General features: G+C 38.6%; 1 protein-coding gene across 3 annotated transcripts; it reads left to right on the forward strand.

The window, feature by feature from the left end:
* The first annotated feature begins 786 nt into the window (after window positions 1-786).
* gsg1l2b (gsg1-like 2b) lies at window positions 787-25,963 on the forward strand. Of its 3 annotated transcripts, XM_077551618.1 has the most exons (6): window positions 791-1,310; window positions 4,708-4,755; window positions 10,541-10,693; window positions 22,386-22,497; window positions 22,635-22,918; window positions 23,970-25,963. In XM_077551618.1, exons 1-6 carry the CDS (start codon window positions 1,010-1,012, stop codon window positions 24,083-24,085), a joined length of 1,014 nt encoding a protein of 337 aa, XP_077407744.1. In that variant the 5' UTR covers window positions 791-1,009; the 3' UTR covers window positions 24,086-25,963. The 3 variants fall into 3 exon arrangements, with proteins under 3 accessions (XP_077407746.1, XP_077407744.1, XP_077407745.1); XM_077551620.1 differs by lacking the exon at window positions 10,541-10,693 and having other exon boundaries at window positions 787-1,310; XM_077551619.1 differs by having other exon boundaries at window positions 796-1,310; window positions 22,635-25,963.
* Window positions 25,964-26,592: the final 629 nt, after the last annotated feature.

Genomic DNA, 26,592 nt, shown 5'->3' on the forward strand with positions numbered 1-26,592 from the left:
CTGCCGATTTTGCTGTGTATTTCATGTCATGTTTGACCAGCTGTCTCCCTGCACCAGCCACTTTGATGTCTGAGCGGTGGTAACGTTTAAATTGACTTCGCTACCATTAAATTGTTGTTTCACCAGGTGCATCTTCGCCACCAGTGTTGTACTTGTTACCTAAAAATAGTAACTTGTTACAGTTACTATTTACTTCATTTTAAAAGTAACTCAATTACTCTGATGATTACTTAAGAAATCTTTGTGCAGTTTGTCACTTTTTTATTCTCGACTGCCACCTCTGGACCAAAGTGTAACTGCAGCATCTGTGTCAGGCTCGTTCATGGTGCACGTACGAGTACGTGCACGATCTTAATGCGACAGCCAGGGTTGACAAACGAAGACATGACTTCAAATGAGGTAAGAAAAACTCTGCCCCTTCCCTCCACAAAGAAACTGTAGAGTGTGCAGGGTCCGCACACTCTACTATAAAGGGAAGATAAAAGCTGATAGGTCAAGTCAGAGTAAAACAGTCAGGGCTCTTCGTATTCATCTGGGCATTGGTGGAGCATGGATAATGTAGAAAAAACATTAACATTTCCTTTTCAAATGGCACAATGCGTGTTCAAGTTAAAGATTCAAATTTTCATCCTGGTGCATGTCAAATGTAGGCTATCATGTAATATGTATTGTGAAAAATGTGAAAGCATATAGCCTAATTATTGATTACGTTGTGTTACGTGATCATCGTTTTTGCACTCCTTGGGTGAGAAGACGCGTGCGCCTGTGTGTGTGTGTCTGGAAGGGTGGGGGCTGAGAGGGGTTAGGAGGGTACGAGGGCGCACCGTACAAAATGAGCGAGTGGGTTTCAGAGGAGAAGCAGACGCGAGAGGCGCATGTAAAGAGCCACACTGTAATTAGCCGCGGATATATCAACAGGGATAATCGCATTGAGGGGATTTGAGGAAGCGAAATCACTCGAATCCGGGATTGAGTCGTGCGCCTTCACTCCTTCGGTGTTTCCGCCGCTATGGGAATAGACCGGCGGCGGAGAGCGTCGCTGGCTCTCACCTTGAACTTTCTAGCCTTGTTCCTCGCGGTGTCGGCTCTCGGAACCAGCCACTGGTGCGCTGGTACCCGCAAAGTGGTCAAGCCGTTCTGCACCGGTCCGGTGACGACCAAGCAGTCGTTCTGCATCAGGTTCAACAGCTCCAATTTGAACGACACGCGGCTGGTGCAGTACATCTGGGAGACCGGCGAGGACAAGTACGTGATGAGGAAGTTTCACACCGGGATCTGGTTCTCCTGTGAACAGAACATCAACATGACCGGTAAAGCGAAGTTTTGTATTTGCTGGTATTTGCCAAATGCACTAAACGATTTTACTCCAAACTTTTGGCATTTTGAGAGTTTAGCATATTATTATTTTTAAGTCCTTCTGGAAAGTCTACTTTGAGTGCTGGGAGATAAACATTCACATACATAGGCATCATAATAAAGTATAAATATTTGTAGAGAGACATTCATTGATTGTCATCAATAAAATTAAATAAAAATCTGCAACTCAATTATACTAATACGATTCTACAGCATGAAACTTGCCCTTCTGTTTTTGTTACTGTGAGAATGCTGAGACACTATAAAATTCAGATTCCTGCGTATGTGTCTGGAAAATTGCTTTTTGTATATACTTTTGTGTGAATACTGAGAGAAAAGCATTAAATAATCTTTTAGGCTATATCATAAAAATATGAGTTGTAATTGTGTACAAACATAAAATATAAGTTTCCTGCTTGTTCTTCTCATTGCATGAATGTTGAGACAAGAAGTTGCATTGGTGCATCCAAGTATCAAATAAATTAATGCTAGTGTGCACAAAAAAAAATCTCCTTAATAGTCATGCTGTGTAAATGCTGAGATTCTATACTTCAGAATCTAGACACTGAACTGAGATGTTGATGTTAATGCTCATGAGCATCAAATAATAGGTTCTGTCTATTTTTAAAAGTCCACTTCAGTTGACTCCCGGGTGCTATTTTCAGGTGCCGGTGGTGCGCTTGGCATAAAAATGGGTGCATCTTCATTTTCGTGCAATCAAAGTGTGAATTTCGGTGTATTCTATTGCATACCCCGAGCGCTTCTGGAAATTTGGTAACCAAAAGTAGACTACATTTTAGACTAGCTAAAAGCTGGTCTAACTTGTGGCGCATTTGGTCTAATCCGATTTTGATGGATTTATCTGCGGACGTGTGTGACTCATGTCACATTGTCATGTCATGTTAAACTACATGCCCTTCCTAACACAACCCAAACACTTTTTTATCTTATTTGTGTAAATGTTCCAAAATTTTCAACATGACTGCAAAAGGATCAAAGACGCATGGGCAAAAAAGCAATGACTGTGGCATCAAATCAGATCATCCCTGGAGTGCTCACAGCGCCAGGGGTCATACAGTATTTTTATGGTATTGCAGGATGGCATTGGTATGCTGGGGTGTGTCAACTAGCTTGTCATTTGCCAAAGATTAGTCTATCTACTCTTCAGAAAAATAAATCCAAAGGTGGTCTAGAGGCACCAAATTTTATGTACTGTACTACTATATAGCTAACCACCTACAATATATCGTTCTATGGGCACAACCCAACAGAGACACTAAATGTTGACTGGAACTAGAACAGAAGGATTGTAATAACCTCAGACTTCTAGATTTACTCTTTATTACAACATCGATTAAGCGACATAATTGTTTTAAAAACCCAATAATTTCCGCCACCCTGACTGCCTGGTGGAAGGCACTAGAAATTACAAAAGCCCAAGTGGAGCCCTGTGGGCTTTCTCCCCTATGGCATAACCCCAACTTTCAACTTAACAACCAACCGTTTTATTTAGTTGTGTGGGAGCAGAAAGGAATTATACATCTCCACCATCTCTTCTCAGATAATATGTTTATATCATATACATTCTTGCTCCAAAAATACAAAATAAAAAACGGAAATTTTTTACATTATCTACAAGTTAAAAATATGATAAAGAAAAAAATTCCAACACTTCGGGGTACGCTCCAACCGCCTGTTTTAGCTAAAGATATTAACAAGCTTTCTCCGACAACAACAAAAAAAACTTTCAAAAATATATAAGTTACTTTCATATACTGATAAAATGTCTTTACCCATCTCAAAATGGGAGACAGACTTGTCTATAGAACCGGAATCTGACTTTTGGATTCAAGTTTGTGAAAACGCATTTAAAATGACAAAACACACAAATTTACAACTTATCCAATATAAAATTATTCACAGAACATACATTACTCAATATATGATGAAGAAAATGGGACTCTCAGACGCCGACATTTGTCTCCAATGTTTACAAAACACTACAGACACTTATGTTCATGCTTTATGGTTATGTACTCCGGTTATGTATTTCTGGACTAAAGTCTTAGAAAAACTTTCCGCTATTTTGGACTGTAGGATACCTTTATCTCCAAACTTGTGTTTGCTAGGTGACCTAACAACAATTGACTTACCACATAAACAATTTCAATCTACACTTGTAGCCCTTACTATCGCAAAAAAAAACAATTCTTGTTAACTGGAAAAATAAACAAACTCTGAATATCGACCAATGGTCTAACCTCCTCATAAATCACATTTTAATGGAAAAAATATCTGCCTCAAATAAAAACCAAATATCAAAATTTATAGAAACATGGTCTACGTATATAGAATTTTTCAACCTAATTCTGGTTACTTAATTCTGTCTGTTAGCGAGATCCATCGTGATAACTTACATTGATGTTTCTGCATTTGGCAATTTATTATTATATTATATTATTAGTATGGGATTTTTTTAATAGGCTTTAGGTGAACTGATGAATACACACACGCTTGCACGCACGCACGCACACACACACGCACAGACACACGCTCACCCACATACAAAAAAAAAAATATATATATATATATATATATATATATAAAAAATATATATATATTTTTTTATTATTATTATTATTTATTAAAAAAAAAAGGAGAGCAATGATGATGTCAAATCGAATGAACAATACTGAGCTTTCCTGGAGAATAAAAAAATAAAAATAAAAATAACTAGCTTGTCATTTTTTGATATACGATATAAAAATACTCATTTTAAATACTTTATATGCGTGTTTTTATACCAATTACACTTATTACGTCTTTAAACTAACTTTTAAAATAATACAAACACATTTAAAAATAGACAGAGCAAGAGAAAATAATAATAATTATAGTGTACCCTTTCATCAGTCTTTACAGTAAACATATCACCCACCCCCTTCCCAAAATTAACTTATCTCACAATCAGAGGTGGCAAATCCAGGTTCAGAAAGTAAAAACCCTGCCACAGTTTGGTGTTAGCCCCAGGTGCTAGATAGCTAGCTCCCTGGGTGCTTGTTTGCCTGCTAGGGAGCTAGTTAGCTAGCACGAGGGGCTAAAGCCAAATTGTGGCAGGGTTTTTACTCTCTGGACCTGGATTTGCCATCTCTGCTCACAATATAATCATGTCTAAAGATGTACATTGTAAAATTAACCTATAGTTTTCGCTTTCTGCATGTGTAAAAAGCAGGATTAACGAGGATTTCGCATTGAATAATCTTTAGCAAAAAGTTTAAATGAAGTAAATGCTAACAAATGATGTCAGAATGTAGCCGCAGTAACGATTCACTGTCTGTTTCTATCTTGCAGGTGAAAACTGCAGAAATTTCATCTATGTTGCACCTACAAATGAAAGAGGTAAGATGACAATGAATATTAATGCTCATTCATATTCAAGCCTGTCATAGATTTTTTTAGGACATAAACTTCATCACAATATACGTTAGCATCTTTTTTTATACTGTTGATACAGTGGTATTAGAGCAACAGGCAGTGAGTATTCCCCTTTCTCTTATTTGTAAGAAGGAAAAAAAACGCTATTAATCGATCAAGGGATGGGTGAGTACCGATACCAGGTATCTGTTTCGGGCTGCGATCAGGAACTAGAAATTAGAAGAATAAAAAATTGCCATTCGTTTTATGCAATTTTAAGGAAAAATAATATATTGTGAGTCTTTAAAATTGTGTCTTTTGTGTGTGTGTGCGTGTTGCACATCAAATGTACTAATGGTATCGCTACTTGGTATCAGTGACTAGTTGAGTACTCATACTGGTGTCAGTCTGGAAAAAAAGTGGCTTGGAACATCCCTATTTAAAATTGTCCAATTGTCCAAAGTTCAACTTCCGATTAAATTACTGTAATAACCTCATTAGAAAATGCTTGCATTATCTCATTATTTATAGTATTACATATGAAAATTTGAAATGTTGGTATAGAGTCGCCAAAAGGGGAAGCTCTCGATTTACCGGTCAATCTACGTTCCCTTTTTTTTTTTTTTTTTTTTCTGGGAGATCTCAGTATTGATCATTTGACATGTCATCATCATTGTTCTCCCTTTTTTTTTTTTTTTTTTTTTGTATGTGTGTTTGTGCGTGTGTGTATGCGTGCATGCGTATGTGTGTGTGTGCGTGCGTGCGTGCGTGAGAAAGAAAAAAAAATAAGAATTCCCATACCGTTCACCTAAACCGAACACTTCAAAATCCAGCCAGAGTCGTGGGGCCGCCAGGAGACCCGAAGGGGGACCAAAGAAAAGAAAGAAAAGCGAAGCCCAGCACCGACCAGACACCACCCACCGGGCCACTAATCTTCACCAACCCCAGAGACATCTAAACTCCAACAAATCAGGGAAACCTCAAGGGCCCAAAGGAGAAACTGAGGAAAGGTAGAAAGGACAGACGAAGCAGAGTGAGATCCACAGACACCAGCCTCCACCGAGTCAATGACCTGAGGGAGAAACAAATTGTGTCTGAGTCTCGATAGATGCTGGTGTGGTGGATCTAGCATGCATGAAAATCTCCACCAAAGAGGGGAGCCGTCGACCCCCGACAGGACAGAGCAAGCGCAACACCTCAGGGCCCCCCAGGCCGCGGCCGCGCCAAAGGACGACCCCCGGGCCCCGCAGGGGCCACCGGCCGGAGAGCAAACCCCGGAGCAGGAGCGCCCCCCACCCCAACGCGGCCCGCGCCCCCAACCCAACGCAGCAGGACGGGGCACTGCAGGCCCACCAGGCACCCCACCAGCCCACAACCCCCGCTCCCCCCACGACCCCCCGCCACCCACCCCAACCCAGCCCCAACCGCCCCCAGGCCCCCAAATCCCCAGACACCCTCCCCACCCCAGCACCCCCCACCCCGGCACCCCCCCACCCCCCCACCAACCAAGCCGCCCCCGGACTCTCACATAGAGATAGGGTGAGAAGCTCGGTCATCCAGGTGAGACTCAGGGTCGAGGGTCATTTGGCTCGGATGCCTCCTGGATGCCTCCTGGACGCCTCCCTGAAGAGGCGGGAGGCCCCGGGAAAGACCCAGGACACGGTGGAGAGACTATGTCTCTCGGCTGGCCTGGGAATGCCTTGGGATCCTGCCGGAGATGCTGGTTGAAGTGGCTGGGGACAAGGAAGTCTGGGCTTCCCTCTTAAAGCTGTTGCCCCCGCGACCCGACCCCGGATAAGCGGTAGTAAATGGATGGATGGATGGATGTAGGAGGTGCAAATCAATCTCCTCCATTGGCTCGCTCTCATTCGCCTTATCGCTTCTCTCAGCTGTGCCACCTGGGATGAATCCTTTATGTTAGTCCCCACTGAGTGTTAACGCTGATAAACAATTTTTCTGTAATTCCCCTTCAATTTCCTTTCCATTATTACTGGTGATATACCTTAGTTGAGGTAATAAATATTTCATTGAAGATATACACCAATACTATTCTGGTGTAGTTTCTGAAATAGAAACTCAGTTACCTTAACATATATGAATGGCAAACAAATTGTAAAATGTCCCAAAGAGGTTAATGCACAATTTAATATTTAAATAGAAAAAACACAGACATATTAAGGGGTTCCGTCTGGAGTTTGAGCAGCAATGAGTAAACATTCTGAAACTACGAACATTCTAGGAATGAGCTACAAACAGACCAGATGGCTGCACATGGCTGCACAGGGAACACTTAAATGCTTTCTGCCTATTCTTCGGCCAGCAATCTTTATTAACCAGACAACATTAATTGTGAGGCATACCAATGTCAGCTTGCTTTAGTTGATTGCAGAACTGCTTAAAACACTAGACAGAGTGCAATTTCTGCAGAAATTGTGGAAATGCTGAAAAGCTGGATGCGAGTAGCTGAATGCTAAGATTTGATTGCATGTTCTTATAAAGTCAATAATGTGAACATTTCACAAATAACAAATGAATAAAAGAAAAACTTGAACTGCAATCTGTCTAAAGTGGGATTTAATAGTTTCAGAGAAATTATAATAAATTTGCTGATATGATAGTCAGTTGGTATCGAACCATTGAATGTACTAAAACGTGGTCCGATTAAGGTTTGAACCCAGGTCCTCCATGGTTGGAGAGAACTGCTCTAAGCACTGACCTAACTTGACTTGTTCAAGTTCATGGCTAATGGCGTATTTATTTTTGAAAAGTGTCATCTGACGCTGAAATGTTACATGCATTTAATTATTTCAGTGAAATTATAATCCATGTCCTGATCTGATAGTCAGTTGGTATCAACCCATTGAATGTACTTAGCATAACGGCCATGGATATATTTGCAATGTACAGTTGGAGGTGGGATTTGAAACTGCAACCTCCTGGTACCACCGAGCAGTATCAGGCTCCACGCAATGATGATCAATTGTAGAATGGAGTGGGTGTGGAAAATGGTACTTAGAAAAAGTTCAATGTCAGTCCCATTAAAAATTAATGGAGAAAAGTTTATATTTAATGTTAAATTTTGCGAATACTGTAAGTAATATGGAATCAGACGATATATATTCCCATTAAGGCGTGAATTTTCGAAAATAATTGAAATTTTAACAGTGTAAATCAGAAGTATTAAGTGGGAGTTGTTTCATGGCAAAACAGTGTGGAGAATAAAAATCACAATAAACATATTCAGCATTCCCAAAATAAATTGAAGTACATACAATGGTCCTAATTGCCACCATGACTGATGGATAAACATCCTCATCTGAAGTCATAGTTAGTCATGACTACATATTTGATTGAGTATGTTATGTCAGTTGAATTCTCGGTGATATAAAATCCTCATAGATAATGTCGAGAAAGGCTGGCTGATGCGCCGCTTAGGTTAATTATTTCTTGGCTTCAGTTCCTAACGCTGACTTAGGTCATCTCATGTGAATGTGTCCTTGAAATCAACCTATTTTCCAATATTGTTACTTGTCTGGAACATATGCAAATCTGAAGAAGTAAAACAATACTGCTGATAAGATTTCATTTCATGTTTTCTACAAATTTTTCAGAAATTTAAATTGAGCCATGCTTTGCTCTACTGGATGCATGTATCCTACATTATGCATCATTCCAAACATTATTAAATATATATTTAATTCAGTATGCATGCTTTCTTCATAATTACAAACTGGGGGAAAAAAGGCTTGACATTTCAGCAAATGTGTTCAAAACCATACACTCAGACACTTTTACTCAATAAGCAACCAACTGTTCAACAACATATTTCACGTTGCTACTATGGGCCTTGGGCACTTGATTCAAGTACAATGGTGCCTTGAGATATAAGTTTAATTTATTCTCTGGCCTTGCTCATATCTCAAATCATGTTTCCTCATTGAAATAAATGGAAAGGCCTTCCCAATGGGTTTTTCTAATAAGAAAGAACTCTATGATATTGTACTATAGAAACATATTTTAATCAACATAATCAACAGAATGTAAATAATGAAATAGTTTATGCATCATGATTAATTATTTGTGGCTCCTTTTTTTATGTGACTTGGCCCCTGGGGCAGTATAGTACAATTACGCAGACACAAACAAAGAAGACTAACACAACTACTGTAAGTGACTTGGTAAGTGCAGTAATATCAGTCTTTTTTTTTGCAAAGGATGAAGAATATACGGGGTGCATATAAGCGGTGTGCAGGTGCGCATGCATACTAAAACTGGTCATGTGCGCACTACTTGAGGGATGACGGCGGTGGTAGAACGCGGGGACAGCCTTGTTGCACTGCGTCTTCGACGGTCTGTCAACAGGGTTCCATCCAATTGTTTTGAATTTTTTAAGCAAATTTTCTGAAAATGTGCAAAACGGACATGCGACCTATTCTTGTTTCTATCTGTTCTTCTTTTGCAAATATTGAGAGGGAACTCCGCCGCTGTAGGTGGCAGTATACACCATAGAGATGTGATCTACCCTTAATTTAAAAGAAAAAGAAGAAAAACAGAAAGCGACTGCGCCGTGCGATGACGTCGTATGAATTAGCTTTTGTAATTCTTGATAAATCATAACATTTTTTTGCTGTTTTCCATCTAAAATTGCATTAATGTTCGCTTCTTTGTTTAATTCCAAAAAGATTTCGGTTTCGTCCCCCCCCCACCCCCCCCCCAAACTTTACTTTATCGTCCGACATTGCTTTGGGACTACAAACATATGTGTGACGTAATATCCGGTCAAAACGTGCGACGTGTATCAGGTCTTGCACAGCGGTTATTCGCAAAACGTGATTTCATCGTGATTTTCATTCTATTCAGCATTTCTTGAAAATTCGAATAAAAATGGGTGAATGAAAACCCCACGATAGATAATGGATAAATGCGCTTATAGAAGGTGCCTCAAGTTTGAAAAACCTCCATCCATAAGCCTATCCATTTACATTTTTTTAAATAGTTGCTAGAATGGTTGTCAGAGTCACTAAAGACAGCGGCAATTTATAAAAGTTGGCAGATACTTGACTTCCTGAAGGCTATATAGATTGTAGTGGATGGGTCAATGACTGAAAAAAATCGAGATTTTAGTTTTTTGCCATATCGCCCAGCCCTTATACAGTCCAAGGTCACTTGTTAAAGGAACACTGTATTAGAATTGTCCAAAAACATCCTGTTGACTAAAGACAGTCTTTAGCCCTGTCTGCCCATCTAAAATGATCTAACTGAAGAAAAATAGCCACATTTAATGAGAAGCTAGTGAATTTTTTTCTTCCACTGAACGCCCCAAAGTGTTCAACATTCCCCTTTGGATATTTTGAGCAACCAGGGTAGCTACTACACCTTATGATGAATTACTTCACAATATTGTTGTATGATTTACACGATTGCATCATATCTTACATTCAATACTTTTAATGGTTTCCTCCTATATGTGCAGTATGTCTCTCTGTGGGTCACATGTCCTTCCACCGACTGTGAAGGTTAATCATATGGGTGACAGGGTCACTCATCCACCGTAACCGGCTCATTCCCCTCCCCTTGCCCTTCTTTGCATGTCCTCTCCAATTGCCCTTGCTCACCCAAGCCATATTTTCCTTCACTTTCCCTTCCCCCATTTCCCATTTGACTGCCTCCACCACCTCCATGAGTGATATATTTTTGCATTGCAGAAACTTGAATTTACCCTCCCCCTTCAAATTCTTTTCTGTCCTTATGTTGTCTCCATTGACTATAGGGGTGCTGTGGTTGTGCATTGTCGCAGAGTCCCTGTATATCATGCTCTTGGCCACCGGGGGCATCCTCATGTTGATCGAAGTGTGCCAGTTTGGTAACGTCATCGATGGCCTGAAGCTCAATGCCTTCGCTGCCATATTCACCGTGCTTTCAGGTGAGCTAAATCCAGATCTGACCAGTAACCATCGAGGAAACTGAAATGTCAAGGGCCCAATAAACTTTCCAGAAGGGCTGCCAATGTGTATGTGCATCCATTGCAACTGAATGTTATAAATCACTTTTATGGCATGCAATTTTAACCATTTTAAAATGGTCAAAGTCAATCTTCAAGACACTTTTTTTCTATGACCATGCTAGTATTATTGAGGCCAGTTAAAGCCATGTGAGATTTCTTACCACTTTGCATGTCGGACTCCCTCCCTTGGTGAAGGAATTAATGATGACATTCTGTCTAATCCACTGTGTGAAAATGATGCTGACCACCAAGCTCGGCACAGTGAAAGATCCTCTTCTTAGCTGCAAAGACTTTCTGTGCATGATTGACTTCCCGCTTCTTAAGAGCCATCGGCTAAATAATTGAGCCCCTGCTCACCCTTCAGTCCACATTGAAGAACTGTAATTGAATGTATACGCTTTGTGTCTGTTTTATTAAAGCCACCCTATAGTGCTCTCAAGGTTGAAAGTTCAACTTAATTCTATTGGGGTTTGATTCAATTAGGAAGGAGGAATCCCCAGCATAATGTATTCGCAGTATGACCTTATAGCAGGGGTAGGCAAACTCGATCCTCAAGGGCCGGAGTCCTGCAGGTTTTGGATGTTTCCCCTTCTCCAACACAAACTGATTACAATCAACAGGATAGTTATCAGGCTTATGCAGAGCTTGCTGATGAGCTGATGATATATCAGCTGTGTTGGAGAAGGGGAAACATCCAAAACCTGCAGGACTCCGGCCCTCAAGGACCGAGTTTGCCCACCCCTGTCTTATAGTATAAACAGTGCACACCAAGGGTGTGGACTCGAGTCATGTGACTTGGACTCGAATCAGACTCGCGTCATCGCAAATTTGATATCTGTTCTAAATGTATAATGAAAAAAAATTCTAGGTTTTCATACTCTTGTTAACAAATGTGGGAAAAAAATGTTAATCTAATAGAAATAGTTAAGATGAATTTTCGACGTTTATAGCTGGCAATGGCAGTGAATGAATAAAAAAAAGAAAAGATTTTGGGCGTCAGGTGATTAGAATTTAAATCGTAATTAATCGCATGACTTCACTAGTTAACTCACGATTAATCACAAATTTCATATCTGTTCTAAATGTACAATTTAAAAAAATCGAGCTTTTCATACTCGTGTTAACAAAAGAGGAAAAAAATGTTAAACTAATGGAAATAATTCAAATGAATTTTTGACGTTTTTAGTGAATGAGTTAATGCATGTATTTATGTTTATTGCTCAAACACAACCTGTGCTACCTTTGACGTAACCCTCCGCTGTCAAGCTAAAGGATCATCTGTGGTCCAAAATTAATAGTGTGATTAATCTGCGTTAATACATGATTAAAGCAATATTTTTTTGTGATCAATTAATTAGTTAACGCTTTAATTTTGAAAGCACTAATATATATATATATATATATATATATATATATATATATATATAGAGAGAGAGATAGATAGTGATGCACCAAATATTCTGCCACCGATCATTTTTGGCCGACATGAAATTCAAGCCGAAAAAATATGTCCGAAAGAGGATGTTGTAGTGACGCAAGCAAAAATAAAAAAAATAAACCGCTGCAAGCAAATTTCTGTTTGAATTAAATACCAAACCTGAGAGTGAGTGTCCGTCTGCCTTGCTGCTTGCTGTTTGTGAGAACCGGCAGCTTCATTGAACACATGAAAAAGAGAAGGAAAGCGTCGCTTGGTAAACTATCAAAAAAGAGAGCACTGCCGAGTACTGCACTACAGGTGAACTACTCTTTCTCCTGCAGCGCCTTCCTTTTTTTCTTTGATGAGAGCCCTTCGAGCGCTTCCACTTTTTCACTTGCATTCTGGTGGCCATGGTAAATACTTAAGCTAATGTTAGCACTATTGCTATCAACAGTTTTAAACAAGTAAACACTTACCACTATCTCCGGGTGACTACAGATCTGTACAGGACGCAGTGTGTGACTTTGCAGTCCGTTCCCAAAGCGAAGAAATTTATTTATTTTTTAACGTTGGTGGATATGTGAATGTGCTGATTTTTAAGCGCGCCGAAACCATGTCCCGCTCCAAATAGCCTACAAATGCGTCATCCGCACGGCACCGCACGCATTCGTGCCCGCCGGTGCGAACTACTGTACATTGACTATAAAGTGCAATTGCACTGCCAGAAAATGCTCACTCCACGTTTGCTCACTTCACGTTTGGTGTTTAATGTGCCATTCGCCATATGTCATGATGTCTGGTATGGACGCATTTCAATTTATTTTGTGCTTTGTTAAAATGTGCGTGCTAAATAGGCCTAAATATTTTATAATAATATTATAATTTTAATTAATTATAATAAATGCAATGATAATAAAGAATTCTCATCATTTTTTTTCGCCGTTTCGGTTTTCGGCCAGCATTTGTCATTTTCGGTTTCGGCCCAAAAAATTAATTTCATTTCATATATATATATATATATATATATATATATATATATATATATATATCGAAGACGTTTTTTTTGTGGTATGGACCGATTTGGGTCGGTACCTATTCACGTAAAATCAAACGGTGCCGTGTTTCGGTTCTGAAGCACGTCAATGTTGTGACTGTGCGGAAATGGAAGAGTTGACAATGCAACGTGCACCAGCGTACTAACGTCACCCACTCGCACAAGATTTCACGTGCGAAGAACAAGGCCGAGGGCGCGGTTGGGGCTCGCAGGAGCCAGGCTGGCGGTAGTGACAGGTGACGAGTGGGTGCGGGAGCGGATCCGCCGCCTCGGTCCGGCCCGCTTTGTCCACGCAACCTGATCCTGTCCTGGCCGCAAACCGCACAGGGACGCCTACATTTCCGGGTTTGGAAACAAGTGAGATTTGTCCACCTCCAAGCCAAACAAATATAGTTTATGAAGTATGAAAGCCTCTGCGCCAAGCTGTCAATGTCCTCGCACAATCAGCGCACAGTTAAGGTATATAGACATTGTAATTTGGATATACTACTGGTGACCATATTTAAAATAGCAAAAGATTGTAGCCAAAATGTCGCGAGCGTTACAGACCACATTCAAATGATTAATTTGTATCAAATTGTTGTTCATTGCGCAGAACTTAGATTCACACTTTGGTTTTTTGTAATATTAACTTATGTTTATTAATTATACTTCAGTAATTGTAAAATGTTAAACCTTTATTTTTACTATTCCTCTCTGGCTCATTTTAATGTTTTTTTAATTTTATTTTACATATTGAAAGGCGGGCAGCACGGTGGCTGACTGGTTAGCACGTCCGCCTCCCAGTGCAGAGGACGTGAGATCGAGTCTGGGCTTCGGCCTTCCTGGGTGGAGTTTGCATGTTCTCCCCGTGCTTGCGTGGGTTTTCACCGGGTACTCCGGTTTCCTCCCACATTCCAAAAACATGCATGGCAGGTTAATTGAACACTCCAAATTGTCCCTAGGTGTGAATGTGAGTGTGGTTGTTCGTCTCTGTGTGCCCTGCGATTGGCTGGCAACCAGTTCAGGGTGTACCCCGCCTACTGCCCGAAGCCAGCTGGGATAGGCTCCAGCACCCCCGCGACCCTAGTGAGGAAAAGCGGCCAAGAAAATGGATGGATGGATATTGAAAGGCAATTGTTAAATTGATTTAAAAAAATATTTTTGCGATTAAATAAACAATGGTGAACATTTGCTACCACCCAAATAAATTAATAAATACAATTTAACAAATGAAAAAAAAAAAAAAAACAAGAGAGAGAGTACAAAAGTACCGAAAATTGGTACAGTTGAGTACCGGTATAGATTACCAAGTACCGAGTATTGGAACAGTACCGGTTCAGAAGACTTATATAACACTTTCACCACACCATATGGTGTTCAAAGCATTTTACAAAGCCCAACATTCAATTATTTGAAAACTTAGTCTAATCAACAGACTTATTGCTGTGGCATTGTTGTAACTACATACAGGGACTCCTCAAGTTACGAACGAGTTCCGTTCCTATGCTGGCGACGTAGCCCAAATTTCCGCGTAAGTCAGATTTCACCGCTAAAGTCTATATTCACGTTGAAATACTTTGTACAATAATTTTTAAAAAACAGATTTGCGGCACCCGGAAGTTGCCGGAAGCAAGTATTCTGTGTTTCCGCATGGACAATTGTTGCTGACTTCGCTTTGAGTGGGGAATCCAGTCAAAGCGAAGGCTCTAAATATAAATATCTATGCCAACATTCGTTTTCCCAAAATGCATATATATTGTATATTAGGGGTTCACCTGTGTATCTGTATCTATGCGCAGTTTATGAGTTGAGTAATTGAGTAGGTACTTTCCATAGGAGAATGCCCTCTCAGTGTAAAACAAAGTTTACCAATGCAAAAAATTTAATGTGGATAATAATTGACTCGTGTTTGGTTAAGATAAAATTAAATTAAATCGCTTCGAATAGGAGCCGCCTACTTATTATCTGTAACTTATCTCACCTTCTTAGTGTCTTGTCCATGTGGCATAACAATTATGTTTTTTTTGGGGGGTTGTTGCACCAAATTAACTTTCATCTTGTGTGTATCAAAGGGTATTTACAATCCCCTCTGAGCTCAATGTTCACCTGCTAAAAATATGTTAAAGAGAAAAGAGCCAGAATGTTGCACTGGGTGGCACATCCATTACCTTTAAAAAACATAAAGCAATTTATTTTGTGCCTATTTCACAGAAATTATCCCGCTCGCTGCTAGAGGCGCACGCGCACACACACACACACACACACGCACACACAACAAGCAATATTCCTGCCTAATAGACCTCCGTGGATTCAAAAAGTCCCTGACACATTTGCTGTTTTGTCAGCACCCAGGTTTTTTTTTATTTTTTTTATTCTTACACTTTGGAATCAATTTCACTCAAAACCTGCTTTTAATATTTACACCCAAAAACAGAAGCATATTTTTCATCCATTATGCAATACGTGATTGGCTTCCAGTTGCAATAATGTTCCTGATCAAAACAACTGCCCGAGAGGAGCCATCCGAATTGACTGCTCTCAGCTATCTAATATCGTTATTGTCACTTTATTTCAGCCTGCTTTATCTGCAGGGTTGGTTGAACTTTAGCAAACTGATTTGTTTTGTTTCTATTGACCTTGTATGTAACTTCTTGGTTAATTCTGATCAATCCAAAATAAAAGGCTTAGGTGGGTTGGTGTGATTTATTTATTCGAATAGTAGCTGAAACTTTAAAGCCACTGTGTGTTTTATGTTTCTTTAATAATTGCAAAGGGGAACATAAAGTTCCTAGTGTCTGTGTTTTTTTATAGCTTTAAAAAAAAAACACTTAAGTTCAGCCCCCTTTTTATGACACGCCTCTCCAAGCTTATCACCAATCTGCTTGGAAAATGTTTCAACATGGGAAGATAAGCTAGTAAATGTTGTTGTGTTTTTTTAACGGGATGAATTGATTGAAGGTAGTTATTGTAGTCACTTCAAGAGGAACTACAGTAGGCCTACACAAGATTACCTTTTCACTAGCTGTTAATCAACCATGGTGATAAAAAGAGAGTATGAATACAAGTAGTGGGGTGAGAGTGTGCAAGGACAATACAGAGACCTGTTTTTATCGCCTGGCGATACTTGATGTGGCTGACGAACTTTATTATCACTATAAAAACAGCACTTTCTTTGGGGTTTAACTGTCTGCACTTCAAGTGTGGAGAAGAAACATAAAAGTTGGACAAAAGAATTAGGACACCTGGTCACATTTAAGAAGATTACAACTGATGTAGTAGAACAATCTCTGTTTATTCAGGTGTGTTTGAAGGGGTTAAGGTCAGGGATTTTAATTTCTTCCACACCAAACTCATCCAACTATGTGTTTATGGACCCCACAGTGTTCAGGGGGTAGTTCAAATATACGGCAAACATTACTCTTACTCCGTGATCGTGAGGCGTGGGTTCAGTCCCAAACAAGCCTGGAGTGGTAATTTGGACATTCTGGCAATTTCCCAGTGGGCTGAGCTGCTACATGCGTTCCTCAGGGCTGCGATTCTAGAATTGCCTGCACATTAATTTCCTCCAGCCCGTGGATTGTAACTCTATTATATGCTGCCTGTACAACATAACACATTAAAGAGGCATAACACGGGTATTTTTTATTAGAATTTTCAAGAATTGCGAAAGTAAACCTGGATGGAAAAACTAGAAATTCAAAATAAAGGCGTAAAATTTGCAAAAAAAAACAGATGGAAGGGGTGGATTTTTTAGTCTATCGATAAAATGAAAATGAAAATTTTGGCTAATGAAACAGGTTTTGCGAATAAATGATCAGTGGTTGCAAATCTAGGTCCAGAAAGTAAAAACCCTGCCACAATTTGGCTTTAGCCCCAGGTGCTAGCTAGCTAGCTCCCTAGCTCCCATGGTGCTCGTTTACCTAATGCTAGCTAGCTAAAACCAAACTGGGTTTTTACTTTCTGGACCTGGATTTGCCACCTCTGTAAATGATGACAGGATATGCCATGTCGCATATGTTGACTGGATATTACGGCACACATATATATTCAAAAACAATCCGGCAGATGATAAAGTAAGGTATGTTTGGGCAGGGGCAAAGAAATTGAAATATTTCCAGAACCAGCAAAGAGGTCCGTGGTTGTTCACCGTCGGGAAGACATTCAAGCAAGCCACAGAAACACTTGTTCATGCTGTGCGTACATGACAGTAACACATACTGATATGACAAACTTAAAAAATAAACCAAAGAATACAAGCTTTTATTTATGCTTTTATTTTGAAGTTGTTCCCAGCAGCGCGTGGTGGCATGGCGGCTGTCTTGTGAAAGAGGAATAATATTATTTTGTCCTCTTTGCGTTTTCCAAAAATGAAGATAGATTTAATGTAAGAAAAATACACCTTTGCAAAAATGATTTTTAATCAGTCAGAGATCTATGGACAGATAACAGCCTCTAATTCATCACTTAAACAGGTGGGATTCAGAGCGTCAAATGTAGTTCTCCCGCATGTACAATGGTTTCTTATAGTTAAAAGACCTCCTCTCTTTCATTTGTAGACAAAACATACTCTCTGGTACTTTTCCGTGAGCGATGGCGAAAACAGAGTCAGGTGTGGGTGTTCAAAACAGATTCTGTTCTCAAGGACCAAATGTGTTTTCGCACAAAACGCTGAGAAGGAACTTTTTTAGACTAAATAGTATGTCCCAGTTTAAGGTCAGATTATACCGAAATCAACACCACTTGATCTGCACAGGACACAAAACATTTCGACAAGGTTAATATAAAGAATTCAAATGTTAATAATGTGTAACAATGGTTAATATATGAAATGAAGTATTAAAAATGTTACAATATCTATCACTTGCCACGTCTCTTGACTCGTAGTCCAGGCCGGTTTTTATCGTCATCATAAACTGTCACCAGCAATATCCATACAAAGCCATCCCCAAATCATGTTCTATTGCTAATTAAGGACGCTAAAAATAATTTCATTACAATGACAGTCAGCCAAGTGTCTTGTGTCGTGTGTGAGAGACACTCTCATATGACGTCATCTCATGGCATGGAGTCAACTCTACTCTCAATATTCGCAAAATAATAATAAATGGAAAAATTTGCAATTTCGTATGTATATTTTGTGCCTTTTCACTAAATTCACCAAACAATTTCAAAACATGACTGTCCGCCACTTCCCGACTGGAGCACGCTGCCGTCTAGCTGAGAGGAGCAGCCCATGCGAGCGCGCGCTGCTCGCTCTTCGTTTCAGCGGAGACGAGCTCCGTCAAAACTGTTTTCACAAAGCCCGCACAAATTCCCCCCTCATTCACTGGCAATCCAGTTAAAAAAAAGAAGCATCTTTGACTTCTATAGTCGTCAATAGCAGCGGATGAGTTTAAAATATTGTGAACTAAATTGGGCCTGTCTGAGTCCTGAAACTCTAATATGTGAAAATGATTCCCACTCTGGCCCTGCTCACCACTCAGTGGCAGTGTGAATAATTGCCTCCAAATGTGCCATTTCATCGATAAATAGATGCCTTCTAAATCCCTTGAAGGGAATTAATTTTGACTGGCTGGCTGGCTGGCTTGCTGAAATCAGCTCAAATAGGCTGCAGCTCCCTGTGACCCTGAAAAGGATAAACACGCCATAAAAAAATGATAGAGGGATACTCTGAGGAAATTTCATAATTTAGTTCTGTTTTCAGCTATAGATATGGAACATTCTTACAGAAGTAGAGAAATGCCTTAGAGATGTATTTTTTTTTAAACCAGAACAACTTCAATCCAAACAAAAGCTGGTCTGACAGTAAGCTGTAAAAACATGCTACCGAGAAAAGACACTGTTGGAGAACTTCTGAAGTTGTACCATTTGGAATTCAAAAATCATTTGCATGATGTCATGTTCATTGCACGTGATCTTGCTGTACTTATTTTAATTTTTCCTACTTTTAACAATTGTTTATTGCTTGTTTTGTCATTTTAAGCATGTTTTAAATTTGACGTGTGTGAGGTGCAAGATTGAGTGGTTTATTCATTTTACATTTTAATGTTAACCGTGGTTAAGTAGTACCTACAATGGTTTGAGTTTCAAAGGTGATACAAAACTCACTGAAGCTCTGCTTACCTTTGCGTGTGAAGAGGAATCTAGAATTTTGTCCTCTTTGCGTGTTCCAAAAATGAAGATAGATTTAATGTAAGAAAAATACACCTTTTGCAAAAATGATTTAATAAAAAACAGAGAATCTCTGGACAAATAACAGCCTCTATCATCACTTAAACATCGTGGGATTCAGAGCGTCAAATGTAGCTCTTCCGCGTGCACAACGGTTTCTTATAGTTAAAAAGACCTCCTCTCTTTCATTTGTAGACAAAACATACTCTCTGGTACTTTTCCGTGAGCGATGGCGAAAACAGAGTCAGGTGTGGGTGTTCAAAACAGATTCTGTTCTCAAGGATCAAATGTGTTTTCGCACAAAGCGCTGAGAAGGAACTTTTTTAGACTAAATAGTATGTCCCAGCTTAAGGTCAGCCTAAACGAAGTCAACACCATCTGCTCTGCACAGGACACAAAACATTTCGACAAGGTTAATATAAAGAATTAAAATGTTAATAATGTGTAACAATGATTAATAAAATAAAATGAAGTATTAAAAATGTTATAATAGCTATCACGTGTTGCACCCGTGAGGGATTTGGGTGTGTTTGCATAATAGTGCCTGTGAATGAACTATTTAAGACACTTACCATTGCTTGAAAGTTGCTCTGGATCTTCAGGTCTTCTCATGGCTTGAAAAAAGTCAGTGTGGGGGCAGTTGCTATGTAAATAAGACAAATGATCTTATCTCATACTATATTTGCATCTGTTAGTTGACAAAAACATGGCCACTCAAAAGCAACACCACTAGAACTATGTACCATTACCGCTGAATGATCTTTAAAGCTGATGTTTTACGTTGAATGAATGACAGACTGCTGCTGTAAAGAGAGTATCCAAAACCACAACTCTCCTTAATTATGAGACTCTTGACAGCCTTTAGGTGTTTTGGGCCCTCATTTGTGTCATTATTATGTCTCCTTAAAGTAATTTAAATGGAAAGGCCACACCTTGAGGCATGTGGGGTTTAAATAGTTTAATGAGGACCTATCGTGTTCAAGGGGTTGAACTTGTCTCATTTGGGCCGGATATTCTCATGTTGCACTTAAGAAGATGTGCCAAAGCTGGGATCTCAAATTCATAACACTCAATCTGACACAAAGCTGTCTGAACTGATAATGCTGTGTGTGCAAGCATGAGTAAAATGTTGGAATAAATGTGCTGTCTTTCTTTCCTGGTTTATTTTGTGCATGTCAGGCACCATCTCAAAAGTTGGCACATCAATTTGAGACAACTGTAAAAATACACAGAGTGGTGTAGTAGTGGGTGGGTTCCGTGAGAAAATTCACCTCATGGATTGTGTTGGAAATCATTTTTGTAACTCTTTGTGTCAAAAAAACAAATGCACATTCACAGTGTTAATTAGTCATTGTGGAAGGTTTTTACTTGCAACATGCTGAGGCTGTTCATAATATTCAGACGTGCTCATGTAGCATGAAGTAATGGAAAAATCGAATATTTCGTTCAGTCTACACTTTTCCAAACTCCAAACATAATAACTAGAAGATGCCATTTCTGGAGAAATTGAATGTGAATGCTGGAATGCTAAATTTACATTTTCAAAAAGTATAATACATTATTTAAAATTGAATCATGTGGAATGAAATGGAAGGTTATTGAAATATATGGAATGAAACGGAATGATAAATAATATTAGTGAAAAATATGCAATATGTTGTTGAAAAATGTGGACTGATTCTATTGAATGATATAAAAGGATATTGAAAATTATGGAATGATGTGGAATTAAATTGAGTACTATTAAATGATGTGGAATGATACTGGTGAAAAATGTGCAGTATTTCGGTGAAAAATGTGGATGATAATAAATTATAAAAAATAATATTGAAAGATTCGGAATGATGTGAAATTAAATTGAATAGGCCTACTATTAAATTATGTGGAATGATACTGGTGAAAAATGTGGAATGATATTAAATTATACAAAATAATATTGAAAGATTTGGAATTAAATTGAGTACTGTTAATTGATGTGGAATGATACTGGTGAAAATGTTGCATTATTTTGGTGAAAAATGTGGAATGATATTAAATTATATAAAATAGTATTGAAAGATTTGGAATGATGTGGAATTAAATTTATTGGTAAATGGACTGAACTTATATTGCGTACTATTGAATGATGTGGAATGATACTGGTGAAAATTGTATCGTATGTCGGTGAAAAATAAATATAATATTGAAAGATATAATTAAACACAGGTCACCAATGTGGTGCCCATGGGCACCAAGAGCCCGTGAACACTGAATGAGTAGCTCGTGGGTATGTTCTAAAAATAACTCAACAGTGACAGGACATTGTGATTTTCTAGGAATGTTTCAGAAGTGATCATTTAAAAATCTGAATATTAAAATTAGTCACCTTCACAAAAGATGGACATAATTAATTATTAACAATACTACGAAGTACAAATTTTTTTTAATGATAATTTGAGCAAATTTGTTACTTCAAAAGAAATTAGTAGCATGTTGCTCTAATCAGTAGCCAAGAACTAGCTCTCACTTTCAAAAAGGTTGGTGACCCCTGATATAGAATGGTGTAGAATGATACTGGTGAAAATGTGCAATATGTTAATGAAAAAAATAGAATAATTTGACTGAATGGTATTGAATGATATGGAATGATGTGACGGAATGATATTGAATGATGTGGAATTATATTGGGGAAAATTGTGCTTTACTTAGTGAAAATGTGCAATATGTTAATGAAAAATTTGATTGATCCTGACTGAATGTTATTGAACTTATGGAATTGTGGGGATAACATTGATGTGTTGCAATGAGAAAAAAAATCAAATGGAATGGTAATAAATGTTTCAGCATTCACACAAATATATGTTACATCACTTTGTCAAAATCTAATGTGTCTGATTGACTGAATGATAACGATATTGGCCTGCTGACGCCACTGCTTCATGTAATGTGATACTGACACCAAGTGGTGATGTTGGAGAAGTGCATCGTTTCTCTTCTTTGTATGGCAGGCCTGCTGGGGATGGTCGCTCACATGATGTTCACCACAGCCTTCCAGCTGACTGTCAGTCTGGGTCCAGAAGACTGGAAACCTCAGACATGGGATTACAGTTGGTCGTACATGTGAGTAAACAAATGTGCATGCTACTTACATGCATTGTGTTTTGATGTATAGTTTGAAAGGATCATTTGCCAAACTTGAATCACTTGTACTGTAAGTATTTAAAAGCTCTATGTTCGTTACATATACTCTTCTTTAGATTAGCGTGGAGTTCCTTCACGGCGTGCATGGCGTCCTCTGTCACCACCATCAACCGTTACACCAAAACCATCCTGGAGTTCAAGCACAAGCGAAGGAACATTGAGAAGAATTTAAAGATCAAGCAGAAGTTGTTGGAGCTGGACGCTCCCGAGCAGATGTGGGACATGTACATTAGCTCGGTGCCAAGTACTGCAGAGGAGCTGCTGGACCTTTCGTCCAACAGCCGTAAACTCTCCAACACCTCCATCTTCTTGGACCTCAATGACCTGCCTGACCAGCAGGGTGAGGAGTACTGCTAGAGGAGCTGTTTGTAGATTAAACATCATTATGGTTTTTTTTTTAAATTATTTTGAATTATGTGGGGCTGAAAACAAGCCCTACGCATAAGGGGACTGTCCAATAGAAGGGGTTTATCTCCATTCATCCGAAAAAGCAGTCAAAACTAAACAACAGCAATAAGAAGTGTTTTTGTTGCATCGTGTCACAATTAAAAAAGCATTAGTAAATAATCTGTATATTGGAGGAAAATATTCTATCATATATCTATGTAACTGATGAAGGAAAAGTTCTTCTTGCTATCTTAACCCGTGGTCAGTATTTTATTTTGAAATGGCTTGGTCAGAACCAACAAAAAGCCAAAAAATGGTCACAATAACGCCTAGGGGTTAAGCACACATAAAAGTTCAGAATCCAGATATCCGACTAAAAAAAATAGAAATTTTTTTCTCATAATTATACAATAAAAATACAGCTAGATGATTGGGTTTCATCAAGCAGCAACAGTGGCATTTGAAAATAATCGAATGCTTCTCGACCAGGCATTTAAGTGAAGAGTCCAGCTAATGAATGTTAAGTCTTAAATATGTCAAAAGGAGTCAGTGTTACGTTTGAATCTGTGGCAAAGTTTGCACACAGCTCACTTTAAAAAAAATAAAGGGCCACCAATAAAAGAGGCAGGTAAAGTAGGTGATCCTGGGTTGCCATGGCAACGATAGAGATCCTATTTTATTCCTTTTTATACAAGCTACCAGTGTCAATCAAAACTGCATATCTACTTGCCCTCATCTCAAGTTCTTTTTTTTTTAAAGGTTAAAAATATCCAAAGCTACCTGGTCTTGTGTGGAAAAAGTACTTTTTAAATCCTGATTTAACTGTGACTAATCACAGTTAAATGGATTTCATTTTCACTGACTAAAACTGAGCATGATTAGTGAAATCGGCATAAAGAGCTCTTGAAGCTGCAACAAAATGTCACAATCCAAAAATCTGATGAAAAACAACAGAACAGATGAGAAACTACTTACTTACTTACTTTGTAATTGGCATCTTTCAGTCTGGTTAACAACGCCATTCCCAACATACAGTGGCACAATGGCAACTCATCCAGGAGGTCACAAAGGAACCCAGGACAACATCGAAATAACTGCAGGCCATCCTCACTTCTGTTAAGGCCTGTCTTCATGCCTCAAGAATAAACAAGATACTTGGTAAAAATGACACACACAAAAATCCAAATGATTCCCAAGAATTTAGGGAGAATATTCTTTTCACTGACGAAATGAAAGTGTAACTTTTTGGAAAATATGCAACACAGCATTTCAGAATGAGAACGTCATACATAAAAGTCATATATGGTAGTGATAGTGTGATGGTCTGGGGCTGCTTTGCTCCTCAGGACCTGGGCAACTTGTTGTGACTGACGAAACCCTGAATTCTGCTCTGTACCAGGAAATCCGGAGGGAGAATGTTTGGCAGTCAGTTTGTGACAGCCACCAATCAACTTCTTAATGGATTTAGTGGGGAAACTGCAAAAAAGCAAGAATTTAAGAAGAGGGCATATCTTTTTTCAAGGTTTTGTACATTTTGTTTATGTGCTCATTGTTTACATTTAAAAGTATTATTTTACATGTATTTGAGTTGATTTTTCTCGCTGACTGTTTTTGTCATCAATTCACCCAGCATTTTATTAACATTAGATTATAAAATGCACATATGACATAATTCCAATATATACAGCTTTTTAAAAATCGGAATATTATGATTTATTGCGGTCAATGACGCAAAGAGATTAGCAAGATCAATGTGTGATCACGCACAATTTCAAATTGAAAGTGCCAAAATGTAAATAAATAGTAGTAAAAATGTATTACCTTGTTTCTTGCTAACCATTTTTCTAAGCATGCATCACTGTATGTAGCATACAGTATAACAATACTTGCTAACAATTAGTCTTGTTGTTTACTATAACACTGTAAACATGCCTCAGCATCTATCTGTTGACCATTTACTTAATATGCTCACGCAAACAGGCCCTTTGCTGAAAAAAAAATATGCTTAGTGTAAATCACAATAATTAGACAATTCTTGAATACTGTGGTAAATAACAACTTTTTGTTATCTTTATTTTTATATTTCTTCACTGATTGACATTGTATACCTTAAGTGAGGCGTAAGTTATTCTTCGGCTAGTTTAAGCACAGTTTAAACTAGTTTAATATAAGAATCCTGTACATACAGCAGACTTGCTCAGTTTAATCAGATCCAATACATACAGTGCAAAATGATTGCCTTCACAAACCTAATAATGCACAGTTTCAACGCTGTCGAAGAAGTATTCATTACGTCTGCCAAGGAGACTTTCGTCACAATTAATTTTTTACAAAGTGTTTGTATTGGATATCATTGTACAGTATTGTGCACGGCGGTGTAGCTAATGCCACTTATATGGGCACAAAAAAAAGTTGATTGTTTTTTGTTGAATGAAAATGTGCAGAACTGCTGATGAGGTACTGTAGTAAGAGAGTCGAGTCTTATTGAATAGTTACTGTACAGGCTATGCTGAGTGCCTTTGCTCACAGCAGGATGCTTTCCGTCAAAGAGTGTTATAGTCACACTCACATGTTGAATGACAGCAATACTGTTTCCTTAACTGGTATACCAATAACATGTAGCAACTGTGCAAACTGCCAAATGTAATCAGTGAAGGGTTACATGCTGTGTGAACCTATAATGTATAATGTAGCTGTTGTGTTACGATATAAATGTAAACATGGAGAAACACAACCGAGTCATTTTAAGTGCTTTTGACAGAATATATTACGTGTCTATTTCATTTATTTGAGAAATGTGCAAATAACTTTCCTATATCACTTTTGAGTCTAAATTCTACTTTTCTGGACTGGGTACTGAAGCATGTATTGTGTTAATGTACATTTTGTAGCACTTTTATGTAGTGTCCTTTGGATACATTTTGTGGATTATTTATTTGCAATATACTGTACATTGTATGATAGATTAAAGTTGAGGTTTTTACCACGTTGGCCATCAGAGGGCAGTACTGTCATAGCTGTTGTCGTGTTTCATTCCTACCGGTTGAAATGGGGTCTTCGTATATGAGCGACGTGAATGGAAAAACTCCTTTTCTAGCCGTAAAAAAAAACATTACAACTTTTTTTTTTTTTGCTTAAAAATAGTTTTATTTTTGTTTTCAAACTAGTGCAAATACATGCAAAAATAAAACCCTGTAAGTAGGCAGCACAATGCCTGACATCTTCAAACACCCAAAGAACAATGATTTCACTTGACCGCGCGTGGTTCTGAACTTGTCACGTATGGGTTTACCATCTGTAAGACCATTTGGCCTTCACATTCACCCATGTGGTGACCCGAGCCATGACGCAAACACACAAACCGCCCTGCACGTGCTAAGAGGCCAAGTGATGCACATCACTTCCACCACCTCCATCCATTTAGACACATTCATTATTCAAGAATACAAAACCACTCAGTCAAACGTGAGCTCATTTAAAGATTATCTCGCTCATCCCTCTTCGTCGTTTGCCACATAAAAGATTCATCGCTTTTACGGGAACAATACAGGGATGATGTCACTCAGTGGGTATGTGTTGATTGACTTGGTGGAGATAAATAACAAACAGGTAAAAAGGAACTAAATT

This window comes from Vanacampus margaritifer, chromosome 18 (genome assembly GCF_051991255.1).
Source record: "Vanacampus margaritifer isolate UIUO_Vmar chromosome 18, RoL_Vmar_1.0, whole genome shotgun sequence".
Lineage (NCBI taxonomy): Eukaryota > Metazoa > Chordata > Actinopteri > Syngnathiformes > Syngnathidae > Vanacampus > Vanacampus margaritifer.

What these genes read in the sequence shown, in the direction of transcription:
- gsg1l2b (XM_077551618.1), top strand. Translation starts at nt 1,010, where the DNA reads ATGGGAATAGACCGGCGGCGGAGAGCGTCGCTGGCTCTCACCTTGAAC. An exon ending in CATATTCACCGTGCTTTCAG is followed by an intron (nt 10,694 to 22,385) that starts GTGAGCTAAATC and finishes TTTGTATGGCAG; the next exon opens with GCCTGCTGGGGATGGTCGCT. An exon ending in TGACCTGCCTGACCAGCAGG is followed by an intron (nt 22,919 to 23,969) that starts GTGAGGAGTACT and finishes GGCATCTTTCAG; the next exon opens with TCTGGTTAACAACGCCATTC.